The sequence below is a fragment of the Prionailurus viverrinus genome, chromosome C1, assembly GCF_022837055.1.
Source record: "Prionailurus viverrinus isolate Anna chromosome C1, UM_Priviv_1.0, whole genome shotgun sequence".
Classification (NCBI taxonomy): Eukaryota; Metazoa; Chordata; class Mammalia; order Carnivora; family Felidae; genus Prionailurus; species Prionailurus viverrinus.
Genome location: NC_062568.1, coordinates 6,395,369 through 6,414,575, shown reverse-complemented (window position 1 = coordinate 6,414,575; position 19,207 = coordinate 6,395,369). Strand labels below are relative to the sequence as shown.

The 19,207-nt window shown below is 41.4% G+C and overlaps 1 protein-coding gene across 4 annotated transcripts in view; it reads left to right on the top strand.

Annotated features, from left to right (window-relative positions):
• The window catches only part of COL4A3 (collagen type IV alpha 3 chain), a 138,261-nt gene that overhangs the window by 66,686 nt on the left and 52,368 nt on the right, over window positions 1–19,207 (top strand). For 2 of the 4 annotated variants that reach the window (XM_047872296.1, XM_047872293.1), the window contains exons 2-18: window positions 122–178; window positions 2,305–2,394; window positions 5,129–5,173; window positions 5,720–5,764; window positions 7,487–7,549; window positions 8,225–8,278; window positions 9,076–9,102; window positions 9,858–9,932; window positions 12,068–12,130; window positions 12,259–12,294; window positions 13,108–13,149; window positions 13,374–13,451; window positions 15,151–15,216; window positions 16,135–16,194; window positions 17,614–17,658; window positions 17,936–17,989; window positions 18,869–18,910. In XM_047872296.1, the coding sequence (XP_047728252.1) occupies window positions 122–178; window positions 2,305–2,394; window positions 5,129–5,173; window positions 5,720–5,764; window positions 7,487–7,549; window positions 8,225–8,278; window positions 9,076–9,102; window positions 9,858–9,932; window positions 12,068–12,130; window positions 12,259–12,294; window positions 13,108–13,149; window positions 13,374–13,451; window positions 15,151–15,216; window positions 16,135–16,194; window positions 17,614–17,658; window positions 17,936–17,989; window positions 18,869–18,910 (942 nt within the window). Of the gene's footprint in view, window positions 1–121; window positions 179–2,304; window positions 2,395–5,128; window positions 5,174–5,719; window positions 5,765–7,486; window positions 7,550–8,224; window positions 8,279–9,075; window positions 9,103–9,857; window positions 9,933–12,067; window positions 12,131–12,258; window positions 12,295–13,107; window positions 13,150–13,240; window positions 13,452–15,150; window positions 15,217–16,134; window positions 16,195–17,613; window positions 17,659–17,935; window positions 17,990–18,868; window positions 18,911–19,207 lie in introns of those variants that run through there. The other 2 variants (XM_047872294.1, XM_047872297.1) reach the window with 2 other exon arrangements.

The following is a 19,207-nucleotide window of genomic DNA, read 5'->3' as shown; positions in this document are numbered from 1 at the left end:
GCTCCTAACGAATAGTGTTTAATGCTCAAAGAACAGAAAAATATGTTTGCTTTTGCCCTGTCAGTCAGGATTTATTAAGTTGTTGTTAAACAAAACTCTTTCTTTTTTCCCTTTTTCCTAGGGCTGTGTCTGTAAAGACAAAGGCCAGTGCTTCTGTGATGGGATCAAAGGAGAGAAGGTAAAAACAAAATCTTAAATATTGCTTTTTTTCCTCTGCAGAGCTCATCCAAGAATTCACTCTTCTTTGCCTAATAGCAGAAAGACCCACAATGTGTTATTCCATTCCCCAAATCAAAATTTAAAGAAATCATATATAAACATTAACCGAAAGAAAGAAAGAAAGAAAGAAAGAAAGAAAGAAAGAAAGAAAAGAGGAAAGGAAAGGAAAGGAAAGGAAAGGAAAAAGGAAAAAGGAAAAAGGAAAAAGGAAAAAGGAAAAAGGAAAAAGGAAAAAAAGAAAAGAAAGCCTTCTAGAAAGTTTCAGACAACTGGTGTGAATACCGTCAGTTAAACTCTAACTCTTTTGGTCTGTTAGCAAAAAAGAAAGATTTATAAGAATGCGTCTATATGTATAACCCTATTTACAATGTTGATAAACACGAAAGAACAACTGGAAACAGCTCCGTTCACTCACTTTGACCCAGACATTGACATCCGCAGACTTCGAGTCCTGCAGCACTGGTGCAGGCGCGCCCCCTAGTGAACGAATCCTGCAGCAGCACTCTGGTTGAGGCCAAAATTCAGCACGAGGAAGTACAGGTGCCCCCCGCTTTCTGAAAGCTCGCCTGGCGCCAATTCGTTTTTTAGGAAAGACCGACCTTGACCTTTGTTTCTGCTAAGCAAGAGATCTCCAAAGAGGATTTTTGCTTCTGTGAAAAAAAATTACCATACTAATGTAAGTTTTTCACAAAAGTGAAATGGTGTAATTCGAACTTTTAGAAAGCGGAGATACTCTTTGCTTGGTACCATTTCAGTTTGAGAAAAGTTTCGTAGGAACTCTGTGCTTTCGGATAGCGGGGGGGAAACCTGTAGCTCCATTGCAGACTTCAAGAAAAAAAAGAATGCCATGAAATCTCATTAATTCGCTCCATTAACTTGCAATTTGTGATAATTAAGACAGAGGCAGAACTAAAGTTTTTTCTTTGTTTACAAAACCCTTTCCTCCGGGATGCTAATGAATTGCTTAACAATAGTGAAGGGTGACTAAAAATATTTTAGAACATGCTTCTAGCTCTTTAGATAAAATGATTTACATATAATTTATATACTAACTATAATAATTATTACATTTATTTCCAGTTATTCTATATTGATGTGTAGTTTGAGTTAGGTTTTTCCCTGCAGCTATGAATGTGTATACTCAGATCCGTGTTGGAGAGCTGGGATTTATTCTTGCATTCAAGAATTTATTGAGTCCCTGCTATGTGTAAGCTGCTACTCTAGAATGTGTGTGGGTAACTGGGTTTGGGGAGGGGTGTAGCAAATTCTTTTGTTTCTTTTTATGGGATGTGGCTGTGTACACACAACAATATGAAATAGCCAACTTGATCTCTCTTTTTTTTTTAATTTAATTTGCCAGTGGTGTAATTAAATTGACTGAATCAGCCAGCGACCTTTACTATTAGAGTGAAATCCCAGGATCCACGTCGGGAAAATTATTTGTTGGTAGAACCACGTGATGCACTGGGCCTAAATTATTTTCGCTAGTTACTAAGGGCTTTGTCATAATAGCATCTAACTCTTTCTAAAAAAAAACTATTCCGTTCACCCTTTTGGTTATGCCACTCTTGATATCTCCTGCATCTCCTACACAAATAGATTGGATTACTAATTCCTGTGTAATCAAGAAAGGACTAAAACTGATAGCCTGCACGTTGTTCTTTTCAAGCTACCACAGCAATTATGCACACTCCCCAAACACATTCTTGAGCCTTAGCCTCACTCTCTCGCCATCTCCCAGCAAACACACTGCGCTAATCTCAGCTTTCTATTTGGGCTTCCCACCCCCAGTTCCCGACTTCCTTTCTCTTAATCTCTGCTCTGTGTAGCCCCACCTTTTGGGGAAAAGTAGTTCCTACCAGACCAAAGGCAATCGCTTGCAAGACTACAGACAAATGCTAACAGCTGGTAGCCTTCCACTTACTGTTACGCTGACTGCTGAGTGCGAATTGTATTGAGCCAAGGAAAAAATACGTGCCAAATGTTATCATTAAGTTGTAAAGAAAAGAAAGCAACGGTTGTAGGTGTGTTTGTTGCTGGGCAGTGCTATTCTGTGTGTTTCTTATCTTGTTCTGGTTTTAACAGGGGGAGAAAGGCTTTCCTGGACCCGCTGGTTCTCCTGGCCAGAAGGGGTTCCCAGGTCCCGAAGGCTTGCCTGGACCGCAGGGACCCAAGGTATGTCAGTTTATAAGCTCTCTTGGCCATCCCTTTCTTTTTGGTGTTAGCTTTTCTCTTTCGGTCCTTAAGCATGCAGATGTTCCCCATACAAATATGAAATTTCCCCTAGATCTTTCAAGTCCTGTAAGCAAAGGATTGCCATCCCTCCCCCTGTCTTTCCTTTCTCTGTCAGGATTTAAAAAAACAAACTAACCCCACTTACTATTCACTCTCCAGCCGGCAATAATTTGCCTCTGGTCCTCCTGCCCTGAAAACATTCCTGCAGAAATCACCCATGACTTTTGTGTCCTTATCTGACCCGCACCCTTCTGCTTTGTTTCACACCCTGCGGATCGCTCTCTTCTTGAAACACTTGTCTTTCCTTGTTTCTGGAATTCTCCTTCCTCGGATACTCTTCTTTTTGCCACACCCTTCTCTTTTCTCATGGGTCCCTCTTTCTCAACTCATCACACATTTTTATCCTAAAGTCTGTGATACAACAAAGGGCTTTGTTTAAATAAATACCCTAGAGGATTTGCTAAATAACTACATAACCACTAGATTTGCTGATGGCTCTTTCCTGCTGTGGACATTAGCTAAACTTAAGCCTGGGCTCTCCTGCACTCACGTGGTTGTTCCCCTGACTGCTGGCCTCCAGCAAGCTATGCACTAACTAATAAGCTCTGAAAGATAATTGTCACTGATCCCTGCAGAGTCTTTTTAAATTTCCCAAATGTGTGGTATACTTAAGTGGTAATCACAGGCAACATTTACTGCGACTCGATTCCATGTGAAGCATTGGGACGTTTACTCTGGACTGTATCTCGTTTACTCTTCACATCGGTCCCAGAAATCCTGACTATGGTGACTCATATTCTCATCTCCATTCTAGGGATCAGGAAACTGACACTCGGAGCCCATAATTAACTCTTCCTGGACTCCACAGTGAAAGGTGGCAAGATCAGAGTTCAAATCTGGTTTTATATGATGCCAGAATCAAATTCCTGTAACCAAAGAAACTAAACCCACATCTGTATGTTCGAAGAAACATGCAAAATTTTGTGGTTTTTCCGTGAATTCTTCCACTTCATGTCTCTCCAATTCATTTATGTGCTTTTTCTCCATTTCTCTTTCTTCTGACCCTAATTTTGAAAAAAGTCATCCAGATGCTGGACATTTAGTGTCTGAATTCAGACCCATTCGGTCTCTGACCATCCCTCTGCCTTCCTCCAGGGTGTGGCCTAGGATATTCATCCATTTCACTAATAAAATGAATTTGCTTCAATTCTGGACTTGGATCAACCCCAAGCCAATTCTTTCCTTTTTGTTTTGTTCTCTGCACCCACTCTGCTTGTTACCTTGGCGTTTCTTTAGAGAAGCCTGCAATCAGTTAAAATAATAATTGTAGGGGCTCCTGGGTGACTCCGTTGGTTAAGCATCCGACTTTGGTTCAGGTCACCATCTCATGGTTCTTGAGATCAAACCCTGCATCTGGCTCCGTGCTGACGGCCTGCTTCAGATCCTCTGTCTCTGTCTCTCTCTGTCTCTCTCTCTCTCTCTCTCTCTGCCCCTCCCCCTCCTCCACTCTCTCAAAAATAAATAAAACATATAAAAAAGAAAAGAAAAAAAAAGAAAAGAAAAGAAAAGAATATCTGTGTATCATGTTGTCATGGAGTTCGTATAGGACAACAGTGTGCTTTATCAATGTAGCCACACAAAAGATAATTTGATCCAAGGCAGACAATTAGAGCCTATTAAACCTGACCAAATGGAGTTTTCAGGTTAAAAAATTTCCACTCTTAATTTTAAGTATTTTATGCATGAAGAGCATTTCTAATGGGGACATAAAACCTAGTCACTCTTGAGTCTTCTGCATCATAACACAGAGCATCCAGCAGGGGAGGGGAACATAGACAAGCAAAATTCCACCTCCTCGGTGAAGGCCCACTTTAGCCTTGACCATCCAATCTCAGAAGGCTCTGTAACAACCCCTTTCTCAAGATAAAAAATTAAAAAATACCAAAACGTACTGAAACTCCCAGGAATGATAAAAACAGCTTTTGGACAATGGAACTTTCCCACCAAGTGGCGTGGTTCAGACAGTCTCCATTTAAGGTAATTCTCTAAGAAACAAGGCCTCTAAACTGTATTTATTAGATGCCCGAAGCTAGTTTATCTCTGGTTCAGGCAGTTCTTGCTTTGCTATTTATTTATGTGTGCGTGCCAGGCACATTTTGCTAATTAAGTGTTTTTCATGCACAGAAATATTGGCTGCCGTTCTCATCCCCCATTGTAACTGTATCATTATCCTTATCAGACCTCAGCAGCTGTCTGGCTAACGTGGGGCTTTTATAGCAGCTCTTCACAGGCGTCAGTGTGAACACGAATCATTTTCTAACCTTGTGAAAATGTAGATTCTGAGTCAACCCGTCTGAGAGGTGGGGGAGACCTGAGAGCCTGCTTTGCTAACAAGCTTCCAGGTGATGCTAATGCTACGGGCCCCCCTGCCCCCCCCCCCCACATGGAGTAGCAGGGGTTTGTCTGAATTTTTGTTTCTCCTTTCCGGTAAATATTTTAGCTCCAATTAAACGAACAAGCAATTTACTGGGTTGACACTGAAATAATCGCAAGAGCAAAACAGGCTGGTGTATGAATAAAACGGCGACTTTTAATTTATGGGTTTCTTAGTGCCACATGATTTCCAGTGTTTGCCTTTTGGGTTTGTTTTTGGTTTTTTTTATGTTGGATCTAGGGCTCACCAGGACTTCCAGGACTCACCGGTCCCAAAGGTGGAAGGGTTAGTAGTCCAACCGGTCCGTCTTCTTCTTTATACAAAATAAGAACTCTGCACTGTAAAAGTTATACAGATGTCACAGGTAAAAGTGACAGGTAAAAGTGATCTGGAGTGGCAGAAAACAGTGGTCACTATGTTGGGGGTGGGTACTGATGGACTGGGAAAGGTGTGAGAGAACCGGCTAGAGGGGGTAGGGATGTTCACTGTCTGGATGGGGTGGCGGCAATAACAATATGTACGTGCAGACATCTGTAAACGTTCCTCAAGCTGTTTGCAGAAGCTTAGGGCACTCTACTGTATGCAAGTTATGCCTTAAAAATCTATCCAAAAAGGCAAAAAAAGATCTTAATCATCTCTTTTAAAAAGTTTTATAAATGTAAGATTTAGAAAAGTTTGTCAAAACTTGTTTGTTTGTTTTTCAAATAGATTTTAGCCATTCCTGATTACAGTTGCAGGATGGGGTTATTAGAATGCAAATAAGTTTCTGTTTTCAGGTTGAACGTTTTAAAAGTGTTTTTCTTGCCACCTTCCCCTTTTCTATGGCTTTAGGGAATAACTGGATTGCCAGGATTCTCAGGTCCTCCTGGACTTCCAGTAAGTAATGGGGAAAATATGTAAAGTTAAAAAATAAAAAGAAAGCTCATTTTAATAAAGAGGTTAAAGCAATAGTGCATGGAAATGGGTACTGAGACATATGCTACATGATGAAATGTCACAGTAGAATCACATAATGTATTAGAGTGTGAATTTGTAGGACATACAAGCCAAACTGTATTTCCTGAAATCCAAGCAGAATAGAATGGTACAAAGTGGAACAAGCCAGGATGGGGCTTGACAGTATGAGATGGTATAGCGTGGAGTGAGTTGGGATGGTATGGGATGGGTTAGAATGGAATGGGATGGGATGCAGTGGAATAGGATGGGATGGGATAGAATGGAATGAGATGGGATGGGATGGGACAGAATGGGATGGGATAGGATAGAATGGGATGGGATAGGATGGGATGGGATGGGATGGGATGGGATGGGATGGGATGGGACGGGACGGGATGGGATGGGATGGGATGGGAAGGAATGAGACAGAATGGGATGGGATGGGATGGGATGGAATGAGATGAGATGGAATGGAATGGGTTGGGATGGGATGGGATGGAATGGGATGGGATGGGATGGGATGGAATGGGGGGATGGGATGAGATAGAATGGGATGGGATGAGATAGAATGGGATGGGATGGGATGGGATGGGATGGGATGGGATGGGATGAGATAGAATGGGATGGGATGAGATAGAATGGGATGGGATGGGATGGGATGGGATGGGATGGGATGGGATGAGATAGAATGGGATGGGATGAGATAGAATGGGATGGGATGGGATGGAATGGGATGGGATGGGATGGGATGAGATATAATGGGATGGGATGGGATGGGATGGGATGGGATGGGATGAGATAGAATGGGATGGGATGAGATAGAATGGGATGGGATGGGATGGGATGGGATGGGATGGAATGGGATGGGATGGGATGGGATAGAATGGGATGGGATGGGATGGGATGGGATGGGATGGGATAGAATGGGATGGGATGGGATGAGATAGAATGGGATGGGATGGGATGGGATGGGATGGGATGGGATGGGATGGGATGAGACGGGATGGGATGGGATGAGATAGAATGGGATGGGATGAGATAGAATGGGATGGGATGGGATGGGATGGGATAGAATGGACTAGAATAGATGAGATAGGATAGGATAGGATAGGATAGGATAGGATAGGATAGGATAGGATAGATGGAATAAAATGGAATGGAGTGTAGTGTGGAATAGAGTGGAATACAACAGGATAGGAGAGGATAGGATAGGATAGGATAGATCAGAATAGAATAGAATAGATCAGAATAGAGTAGAATAGAATAGATGGAATAAGATAGATTATCTCTGTTGAATAGTGTAGAATAGTAAAATAATAGTTACTTCATGCACATATCCCTCTTCTTTTTCCTTTCTTTTCTTCCAGCTTGAAACAGCACGTTAAGGGACTTCATTTTGTATAGAAAGGTCTCTTGTTATATCTAAAATACCTGTATCTCACTTGGTAATTTTTGGTTTTGTTAGCCCATTTTATTTGCTATGATTTTTATTTAAGTAATCTAAAATAACTGTATATACTACTTAACTATTAATAGCCATTTGTATTTAAATAACTCTCTAAATTAGCCCATCTTTTTCCTCACCTTGGGTTCCTCACTCTTGTCGCTTGTTCCCGGGGTCTGGTGCTCATGTCTCCTTTCTGAGACTTCCTGTGTTTCCAGGGCACCCCGGGCCATCCTGGACCATATGGACCTGCTGGTGTACCAGGGTGCAATGGTTCTAAGGTATGTGCTCCTCACACAGGAGCTGGTCGGGAAACATTCTGCCAAATGAGTCAATCGAGGTGAAGGAGGAATGAGACGGCACAGGCTTTCCTTGAAAGATCCTTTTAGCCAAAACCAATAGTGTGCATACAGAAACTTAACGGTTTTCTTTCCTCCTCTGGTTTGATTTCTGATTGTCTTTTGGGGGCGTTCTCTCATGTTCTCCCACAGAAGGATGGGGGGACCTCACGTGGTTACTTTCGCCTGAGGTTGTGAGTGTATGCAAATCAGAAACCAAAAGCGTGGAATGCAAAATTGGTCTTTGGCAAGGAACCACTGAACTTTGCAGTGTTCACTCATCCTCTTTGTTTCCTGACCGCACTCTCCTTTTCCCAGAATGGTGGCCATGAAAGAACTAATTAGTAAAGTTTCAAGGAAACAGCAATTAAAAAGTTCTTGGCACAATTAGACTTTTGCCATTTATGCACAATTTGAGAAACAGTAGATTCTAATCCTGTTTTCAATTAAGATAATGGTTTTCTGGCCTTCAGCCTCATGACCCAGCAGCCATAAGGAATTTGGGTTACTTTGTCTAGATTTACCACTGCAGGGTTGGAAGACAGAAACAGGGAAAAGATCTCAATAGGCTGTTCTAGAACAACTAAGAAAGAATGACAAGCTTTGTATGTCTTCCAGGGTGAGCAAGGGTTTCCAGGCCTTCCGGGGATACCAGGCTACCCGGGGATCCCGGTAGGTGTCCATTTCTAACTCTGTATAAAGTGTAAACACAAGCCATTTACTCCAGAATGGCCGTATGCTGAAATCCGCCAAGACTGTGGGAAAGTCTAGAGCAGCTGAGAGGAGACATTCAACTAATGGGTGGCGAATGAATGAATAAATGCGTTGAGTTCAGGTTTGCACTTTGAGGCTTCATTTTGCATTTGAGACATCTAAGCGGAGATGACTGATAGGCAGCTAGATCTGCTCAGAGAGGCCCTGGATGGTGGTGACTCAAGGAGCAAGAATAAGGAGAAAAGAGCCTTGGACATGACTTAGAAAGCTCTAGCAAGGGATGTCCGGGTCAAGGAGGATAAGCCCGTAAAGAGGAGGGGCCCCTGGTGGTAGAAGGAAAACCAGAAGGAGTAGATGATGGGAGCCTAGGAAAGATGTATTTCCGTAGAGGGGAGTGGCAGACAGCTGCCCAATGCTGCCGAGAAGTCCACGAAGATCTGACAACTTGTCATTGACTTTAACAACATCACCAACATTGCAGGACTTAGCAAAGAATACTTTGAGCATGGATGGGGCATGAGGCAGGTGTGGGACTGAGGAGTGAATGGGATCTGAACAGAATGGGAAGGTTGCAGATGACATGACGAAGAGATACGGGCAGTACTGGCAGGGGGAGGTTAAGGGGAGGTTTTGTTTCTTTAAATGAAAGAAAGTTGAACATATTTAAAAGCCAGTGGGAAGTATACAGCGAGAGAGAGGTTGAATAGCAGTGAGGACAAAGCAGTGATTCTGTGTATTTGGTTTCCTTTTCTTAGGGTGCTGTTGGCTTGAAAGGAGAAAAGGTAAGTCATGTGTGGCATATTAGTATTGAAAATCTCCGAGGCGTCTGCATGGCTCAGTGAGTTAAATGTCCAACTTGACTTCCGTTCAGGTCTTGATCTCAAGACGGTTTGTGAGTTGGAGCCCCGCATGGGCTCTGCGCTGACAGCGTGGAGGCTGCTTGAGATTCTCCCTCTTTCTCTGCCCCTCCCCTGCTCTTGCTTTCTCTGTCTCTCAAAATAAACAGATAAAAAAAAGAAGAAGAAAGAAAGGAAATCTCTAATGGTACATCTGAAAGGAGTTCCATTAAATGATGAGATATAAATGATTCCAAATCAAGTTTCATAATTAATTCAGAAACCAGTTAATAATTGGACCATGATATTTGTTCCTATCAGACAACTTCTTTTAGCTCTTTCTGTAAATACCTCTTAAGAAATACAAGTTTTGGAAAATCCTTGAAGGAAATAGAGTCTAGGAGGAAAGAACTGACGTCAGGCTCAGGGTCCCGACTTCCAGATCAGGAGCTGCCACTAATTCTGGAATCTTGAGAAATGCTCTGTCATTCTTATGTCTTTCTTGCTTGCCCAGGAAATTGTCTATCTTAGGATATATGAAAATCTTAGATCTCTTCCAAACTGAGTAATCTTAAACCTCTTCTCTACGTGTATGCCCTGAAAAGCACTTTTATCCTTGAAGCAGAAGTTTGAATAAGCAATTTAAAGGAGCTTTGCAAATATAACATTGGTTACAGTTGATGAAGTTCTTTATTTTCAAGGGAGCTCCTGCTGCAGAAGGTATAGAACTTGATGGAAGAGGTGACCCCGGGTTGCCAGGAGCCCCAGGATTACAGGTATAGCACTTCAGGGATGGTCTTCTCATTCTCATTTCTCTGGTTCTGGCTCTCTTTCTCTGTCTCTGTCTGTCCATCTCTCCCGCTTTCTCCCTTCTCTGTGTCTCTGCATCTCTGTCTTTGTCTCTGCCCCTCCTCTCTCTCTCTTCCCCTAGATCTTTTCCTCCCCCTCTTAGGAACATTTTTATTGTTTGTTTTCCATTTTCTTTTTTGTTTTATTTTCTTTTTTCATGGAGATACTATTGACATATGACATATTCGGTGTAGAGGGTAGTGATCAGAGATTTGTACATATTGTGAAATGATCCCCACAATAAGTCTAGTTAACATCCATCACCACCGTGACAAATATTTTTTTTTCTTATGATGAGAACTTTACTCTCTTAGCAGCTTTCAAATCTGGAATATGACGTTATTGACTATAGTCACTATGCTGTACCTTACATCCCCAAGACTCATTTATTTATAACTGGACATTTGTACGTTTCACCTATGCTCCACCCCCACCTCTGACAACTGCAAGAACATTTGCAGTAGACATTCACATGTCTTCTGTTTACATATCGGCTTCATTTCACTCTAGAATATTCACTTTATGAGAAACTCCATGAAACTAACATAAAGGGATGATTTTGTTCATAAGTCTTTTAATCTCTTCTTAAATCTCAATTACCCAGGCTTTTCTACACCTAAGAAGGAATGTTCAAGGAATAGTTATGTTCCACTTACTCTGTATTTGTTGAAATCAAGCATAGGTTTGTATCATACATTGAATATCATTTAAAACTATAATGTTAAGTAATAGCCCTATTATAAAATTTGCAGGAGTAAGTGGGTTTTCTTTAAATGTGCCTTTTTCCTGTAGAGTGGTTTACTTTCTGATCCATATGTATATAGATCTGAGTGTGATCCCAGATGCATAGAAAGAGACACAGCCATTTGGGGGACTGTGTATGCTTTACTTTGTGATCCAAAAGGATTTTTTGGTAGACCTCAAGCACAGGTACTAACTTCCAAGTTAAAACCAGAAATATTTTAACTTAGTTCAGAAGTATATGTGGAAATTTCTGGAAATTTGTCTAAGTGAGTCCAAGAGTTTGAGTTTAGGTTGTTGAGCTCCTGGATGGTGACCCCTGCCAACCAATGGTGAGCCACAAAATGGCAGAATGACATGCTTAGGAGGCTTTACCGACCTTTGAGGAAAGATACAGAACATGATGCCTCTTGATTTTTCTTGTTTAAGAAACATTTAAGGGGCTTGATGCTGAAGGAAAGGGATCCAGTAAGAAGAGATCGCAGCCATCTGGGACGTTGATGTGTCCTTTAAGTGTGCATTGAGTGTCGGCTAGGTACTACAGGGTGCTACTGATGAAGATCTAACAGTGGGACATTCATGTATACAAGAAACATGAATTACATGCCAGTTATATGCCAGGAGCTATTCTAGGCTGTAGAGATACCACAGTGCACAAATCAGCACCCCCCCCCCAAAAAAATTCTTGCCATCATGGAGCTTACATTCTAGTAGGGGAAAATAGAAAAAAAAAAGTAAATTAATAAGTGTTGGTTAGATAGTAAAAAATGCCAAGGAGGGAAAGACTGCAGGGCCAGGGGATAAAGGAGTGTCCAGGTTGGAAGGAGGGTTGTGGCTTTACATTGGGCAGGCTGGGAAAGGATGACATTTGAGTGAAAATAAGAAAAGGGAAAGGAAGTCGGTCCTCTAGATGTCTGGGGGAAGAGGATTCTAGACAGAAGGAGAGCAGGTGGAAAGCCCTATGGGAGGAGTATGCCTGGCTGAGAGACAGGCAGACAGAGAGACAGACACACAGACAAAAGCAAAATTTCAAAGATTTAAAAACCCTTCTAAAGTAAAGCAATGGCTCTGGTCATGCTCCTGGAAATGTTACCATCCAGGTATCCCTGGCAACCTGTCCTACATGGCAACGCGCTTTTAGGCACCTTTTTTTTTCCTTTCCCCACCCCCCCCCCTTTTTTTTGTAATTAACTGCAGCCATAAACGAGAGCCATCATGCTCCTCAACTTTCATTAAAATATGTTAATAGATTTAATTAATGGACATTGTTCTTAGGTAAGAAGTAAACTTAAACTTACCCTCGTCTTCTCTTAATTTACAGGGCTTACCAGGCCTTCCAGGTTTTCCTGGACCCGTTGGTCCACCTGGCCCTCCAGGGCTCTTTGTGAGTATGAAGCCATCACAGCTATAGACACTGTAAACTAATAAATTCATTATAGCTAAAAGCTTTACACAGAGTTTTCAGCTTGGTACACGTTTCCTGCTGTAATTTTCACTTCTGGATTTTTCTAGGGCTTTCCAGGAACCATGGGACCTCCGGGACCTAAGGTAGATTATAGTTCGTGTGTCACAACAGCCAGAACCCCTAAGCAAGCTAAAAGCCAAACCTGGCCTGATTGGACATGTGGTCACTGCCCAGACCCTCTCTGGAAGCCACAGGATTATTCCCTGGAATAATCCATGGAAAGGAATGGGGCAGACAGCTCTGCACCCCTCACTCACTTCTCCCTGCACTTAGTAACTTGATCCCTGATAATTCAGTTATAAGGAGCTCCGTATCAGGAAAGGGCAAGTCCGTAGGTTTCCCGTTTCTGATAATCCTACTGATCACCCACTACTTTATCCTATAAACTTTTGCAGCGGACTGTTCCCCAAACCAACCTGATCTTAAGCCAGTACATGAAGGGCCCTGCATGTCTTTCTCTTCTCTCATGTCACTAAATTACTACTGAAGACTGAATTGCATTCTTAGCCTCTCTAGGAATTTCAGGATCCCGAAGTTCAGCTACCCTTGCTGCTTCTTTTTAAGATGAGAAAACTAGGGCATCAGTAAGTTAGGTAACCAGCTAGTGGCTCAGCCAGATAAATGTCCTCTGAGCTGGTTTCCTTTCCCCATGCCACATTCATGCCTTCATTTGCCCTATTAAGTATATCACGTAAGCTTTCTGCATTCCACGATCTCTACTTTTGAAAGAAACATAGTGCCTCTCTCCTCCAAGAAATAGCTAAAATAATTTTTATAATACTAACATTATAATTAAAATGTAAATGGTCAGTTACAAACATTGGCACTTCAGTGGGTTTAGACCATTCATAGTCATTTTTTTTTTAAAAATAATTTTGTTTTGTCTTTTCTTACAGGGTCACATGGGCGATAATGTGATAGGACAAAAAGGAGAGCGGGTAATTCAAATACTGGGGTTTATTTGTGGGCAAGACATTGTAAGTCTCAGAGCAACCAACCTATACATCTCAGTCACTGAGTGACCCTGAAATAAACGTGTGTGTTTGCTCTATCATTGGCTCTATCTTCTCACTGAAGAACCAACAGGGAAGGAGCATCTGTCTTTCAAAAAAGCAAAGGTGATGTTGTTCAGCTTTGCATTCCTGAGTGTATTTGTGTTTAGGGTGTGAAAGGATTGACAGGACCCCCTGGACCACCAGGAACGGTTATTGTGACGCTAACCGGCCCAGATAACAGAACGGTAACTCTTCCACTTTATTACTAGGGTTGTGTCTTCTCACTTCTGGGGGGGAGGTCCTTGCGATCTTTCTTACCTCTTTTATAAGTTCCGTCTAAGCCCAGTTTCAGCCCTGCCTGAACCTCTGGATTTTATTTTATCCCCATATTTTACTGGAGAACCAGAAAACAATGAGACAGGGATGTGAGGCAAGATCAGAGGCAAGCAGCTTCCAAGATTCTAGAAGGTGGAGCCTGGATCTAACTTTGCTCACCTCTTATCCCCATCCCTTCTCACTGTTCCCAACTCAGATGGGGATTCAGTGAGTATGTTTGAATAAATGGTAACAAAATGGTTATATGGCTCTGATCCAACTGGATAGTAATGACCTAAAGATATGGGTGGACTGGTATTGTAACCAACTGAGACATTTTTGTCTGCCATTATAACCCCAGGGGCCATTTGGCCCTAATTTCTCTCCCAGGACACTGTGACCCTGTTTTTTGACATTAACATTTGCATTTTGTTCCTACCATGGGGTAGCTGGAAAGACCAGGATATAGAACTGAATTGAACGCTCAGAAAAAGTGAATCACAATATAATACCCCAAACCTAGACACTAGGTTGATCCTGGAATGCCTGGGATGGGGGGAGGGAAGTGAGGGGTTAACTAACAATTTTCTTGTGGAAGAAATAAACACAAATCATCCTTCTTTTTAAGACTTGTGATTATTTTCAATAATAGCTTGATTGAAATATAATTCACATATCATAATTCACACATCCATTTTAAAGAATAAAATTCATGGGTTTTAGTTATAATTAATTTTAACAACATTATTGAAATATAATTTACATACCATGAAATTTGCTCTCTAATGTACAATTCAGTGGCTTTCAGTGCATTCATGTGGTTTACAAGTATTACCACCTGCAATTTTAGAACACTTTCATCACCTCAAAAATAAACTAAAAATAAAATAATTTTTAGTGATAGAAATTATCAAAACAAAACTGAAAAGAGTTAAAGCAAAACATGGCAAAATTTGGTATAATCAAAATAATAACTCTCATTGAAGATTGGAGAAAAATTTACCTGAGGAAAATAACCACGTTTAAGAGGTAATTGACAAAAATAAAATTAATAAAGTCTAGAATTCTATTGGCTAGAAATTGACAGGAAAAAAAGTCTTATTTTGACAAAATCTAGATCTGGAAGATTTGATCAAGGGGGAAAAAATCAAGTTTGAAAAAAAACAAAAAAACTGATGCCCCAAGAGATGATTCACAAGAGGGAAAATACAATCAATAAAATGCAATTAGGGGGCAAACAAACCTGATTAATGGAAATCAAATTCTCATCATAACATATACTCAGAAAATGATCCCAATGAAAGTAATTTCTGTATATTAAAATGAAAATAAGATACATTAAAAATGATTTGAATGTGCTTGTTGAAAACTGATGCAGGAATTAAATTGGTTGAACACAGTTTGATCCAAAAGATAACTTTCTTTAAAAAAAAGAAAACAAAAAGTCTGTGTTTAGTTTCAATGGGTTCACAAGTATAACATTTGAAATGTGAAAAACAATAATGTGTCGTGTTAACAAGAGATACATAAGTACTTTGTAAATCCAGTACGTTGAACAGACAGAGAAATCTGTAAAAGCAGTAAAATCTTATTTGATCTGTGTGTAATGACCTGAAATTGTTTTTGTAGCAGGACCTCAAGGGAGAGAAAGGGGACAAGGGAGACATGGGCAAATCCGGACCTCCTGGACCCTCAGTAGGTCATTTACACTCATGCTGTTCCCTTGAAACATAAAGTAGAGCCTTAGTGCCTATTTTGATATACGATCTACTTTTACATCTTAATATTTGCTAAAGCATGATAGTATTTTACTGCAGAGGTCATGAGTATACTAGAATTATTTTACACCTACTTCTAGCTGAAATCCCTACGCTGTGGTGTATGTGCCCAATGTCACCCATCTTACAATTCATCTTCAACATCTGTTTTTTTTTTTATTATTATTATATGATTTATTGTCAAGTTAGCTAACATACAGTGTGCTCTTTGCTTCAGGGGTAGATTCCCATGATACATCACTTACATACAACACCCAGTGCTCATCCCAACTAGTGCCCTCCTCAATGCCCACCACCCATTTTCCCCACCCCCTGCCCTCCCACCCACATCAACCCTCAGTTGGGTCTCTGTATTTAAGAGTCTCTTATGGTTTGCCTCTCTCTCTGTTTGTAACTATTTTTTTTCCCTTCCCTTCCCCCGTGGTCTTCTGTTAAGTTTCTCAAAATCCACATATGAGTGAAAACATGATATCTGTCTTTGACTGACTTATTTTACTTAGCATAATACCCTCCAGTTCCAGCCATGTTGTTGCAAATGGCAAGATTTCATTCTTTTGTCATCGCCAAGTAGTATTCCATTGTGCCTATATATGCCACAGCTTCTTTATCCATTCATCAGTTGATGGGCATTTGGGCTCTTTCCATATAGCATCTTGTATTTTAGCATTTATTTTTAAACAAATACTTACAAATAAGATTTCCCTCTTAGATGGACCATGATTTTAACATTTTTTAAATATAACAGAATAATCAGAAGGAAAAAGTTAATGGCAATCAAGATAAGTAAAAAAAAATCAATAATATGTACAACTTGATATAACTCTCATTAATACAGGGACCGCCTGGGGAATCTTATGGAGCTGAAAAAGGTGCTCCTGGAGAACCTGGCCCGCAGGTAAATTGGGAAATTCAGTGTCATGTGCAGCCTGTATTAGTAAATACTCAGGACTATTTAGGAAGCAAGTGTAAGATACCCATCTCAAACTAGCTTAGATTTTTATAAGTTTTTTAAAGATTTAGGAAATATGGGGTGCCTGGGTGGTTTAGTCGGTTAAGCGTCTGACTCTGGCTCAGGTCATGATTTTGTAGTTTGTGAGTTTGAGCCCTGGGTCCAGCTCTATGCTGACAGCTTGAAGCCTGGAGCCTGCTTCCTATCTGTGTCTTCCTCTCTCTCCACCTCTCTCCTGCTCATCATGCTCTGTCTCTTTCTCTTAAAAATAAGTAAATATTTTAAAAAATTTAAGAAATGAGACTTATTTGTTCAAGCAGCTGAGAAGTTTAAGGCTGAAACAGCCTTCAAGGACTTCAGAGCCTGAAACAATATGGCGGGGGGCGGGGCCCTCCATACCATTTCTCCCCCTCTGTGTGCATTGATTGGCCTCATGCTCTCCTCTGACAATGACCTTCTTCCTTGTAGGTGGCAATAGAGAGAAAAGGTGAGAAGTTCAGATTAATGGCATCCAAGGAGACGGTGTGTTTCCCTGTGGCCATTAATAAAACCCCAGAGAATCTCTCTAATTGACCCAACTTGGTTCTATGCCTCACTCTGGAAAGCGAACTGTGGCCAGGAAGAAGTTTCCAGGGTTGGCCAGACCAGCGGGGTCAGGGTTATTGTGACTGAGAACCCCATCAGAATCACACAGAGTGAGGGAACGGCCGCTCCCCAAAGAAAATGGGACATGCTATGACATGGGTAGTGGGGACACTGAAGTCGCCAGGGTCCACTCACCCAGCCAGCTCTATTTTTAGAAATATTTAACCACATATATTGTGTTTAAATTCTAAAAATTTTACATTGAGAAAAGTGTATATTTTTCTAAGAAAAAATAGTATGGTTTTTATTCTGTCATGGAGAGTAGAGTTCATAATAGGTCATCCAAAAGCCCTGTCTGTCTAGAACACTGCACCATATTTTTATAAGTATGTTCAAATACAGGCATATCTGCAGTTCGGGGAATTGCCAACATTTCGAATAGTTTGTGAACACCTCCCTCTTTCTAAGCTTTTTTGTCCACTCCTCTGCTTTTTCAAGTTTTCTTCCAAGCTTGGGTGGATAGTATTAGATCTCACTGAAGCTTAGCTCTTAATTTCCAATCTTCCTTCCACTGACCACCCCTGATTTCCCCTTCTGACTGGCTCTGCCTTTCCCACCAAGAGAAGGTCATGCGTGTTCCATGATTAGTAGTGTTTTTTTTTTTCTTCTAACAAATGGGTGGGGAGTCTCAGTCAGGCTCTCTTGCCCAAGGTCGAGAGGAGACGATCGTATCATTTAGGTAGGTTTCCATATTTATTAAATGATGTGTTTTTGTTTTAGGGAAAACCTGGAAAAGATGGAACCCCTGGTTTCCCTGGCACTGAGGTAAAGACATGATTTGGCCCATCGATGTTATTGAAATGTCAGTTCCATTCGGTGAAGAAACACTCTGGGGAGTCATCAGTAGTTACTAATCTAGAAAAAGCATGTGGCCTTTTAAACCTACATTTGAGAATCAGAGTGCAACACCCTCACTGTGAAGAGAGACCATCTGAGCCATCCTAATTTTTTTTTGCCAAAAGGAGTTCCAACTGCTCTTGCTTCCCACAGAAGAAATCGACCCGTGGGCCTTCTGACCCATTCTCTCTGCCCTTTTCCACAGGGAGCCAAAGGCAACAGGGGCTTCCCTGGGTTACCAGGTGAAGACGGCATTAAGGTAATGCCCTCTCTAACATCCTCTTCTCCAGGCTCTTTTAACTGGTTGGCTTTTGCCCGCCCTTTCCCCACCATGCCCTGGAAATAGGTACAAGGAATTGCGACCAGTGTTCATTAAAATACCTTAGTTATATTTGTTAAGAGGAAGTGAGGGATGTGAAGTTTGCATGGACACCTGAAGGGCAGTTTTGTGGGAAAGATATAAAACTCGCTCTGTGTGGCAGAAGCTGGCTGACACAGTGACCAGTGAGATTTAGTTTCCTCATGAGGAAGGAGCTGGAGAAGTCCTGCAGGCGAGGGTTTCTGGTCATCGGAGGGCAAGTGTAGGCTGAACCCCGTGAGTCTCAACCTGGGTCATGACATGCTGAAAGGTCACGATTAATGAATTGTGCACTGTAGTCCGTTTCATGTGTTGCCGACAACATGTTACAGACATTTTCAAATAATTGTTATGTGTAAGGATATGTGTAGATTCAAGATGTAACCTATAATAAATAATATCACTCCCTGTCCAATTCTGAAAATGCCCTCTTGAGTAGGTAAGGAAGAGGGTGGGTTACAGGTGAGTTGGGACAGTGGGAACTGCATATAACTCACAGCCTGGTTTTGCCGTGCCTGAGATCTGGGCGAGAACGTGGGAATGTGTAATGCATAGAAACACCCTCTGAAGGTACTGGCACGGAGGGAATCTGGAAATCACTAGAACCACAGCTGCTTCTCAGGACCTTATTGACAGGATTCTTGCCCCAGATGTGGCCCTCCAGGGAAATAACCCAAAGTCAGTTTATTACTTAGCTGTGCATTTTGCTTTTTCAGTATACCAAATGTATAGATATTTTGGATTAATGTACTCACAATTTGTAACTGTCTTTCAACACAGGGGTGGAAAGGGGACATTGGCCCTCCAGGATTCCGTGGTCCAGTAAGTGTAACTGAAGACAATGTCCGGTTGTCATGGGTGATCAAGTCCTCCAAAGCATCAAGGAAATTTTGAATCGGCGTCTCTCATTAACTGTTAAGATAGAGATGATAGTATTTACTTTTTTATCAAACCAAGGAAGAAAATAGCTGTTGTCATTATTTGTCCATTTGACAATGGATAAATATTTCTGTTTGGTCCTATGTGGTCTCTGGAAGGCACTAGCAATGCCCACCCTCGGCGGTGGGAAAGAAGAAAACCTTTGTTCAATCACACATGGCCCCAGGTGACCTGTGGCCT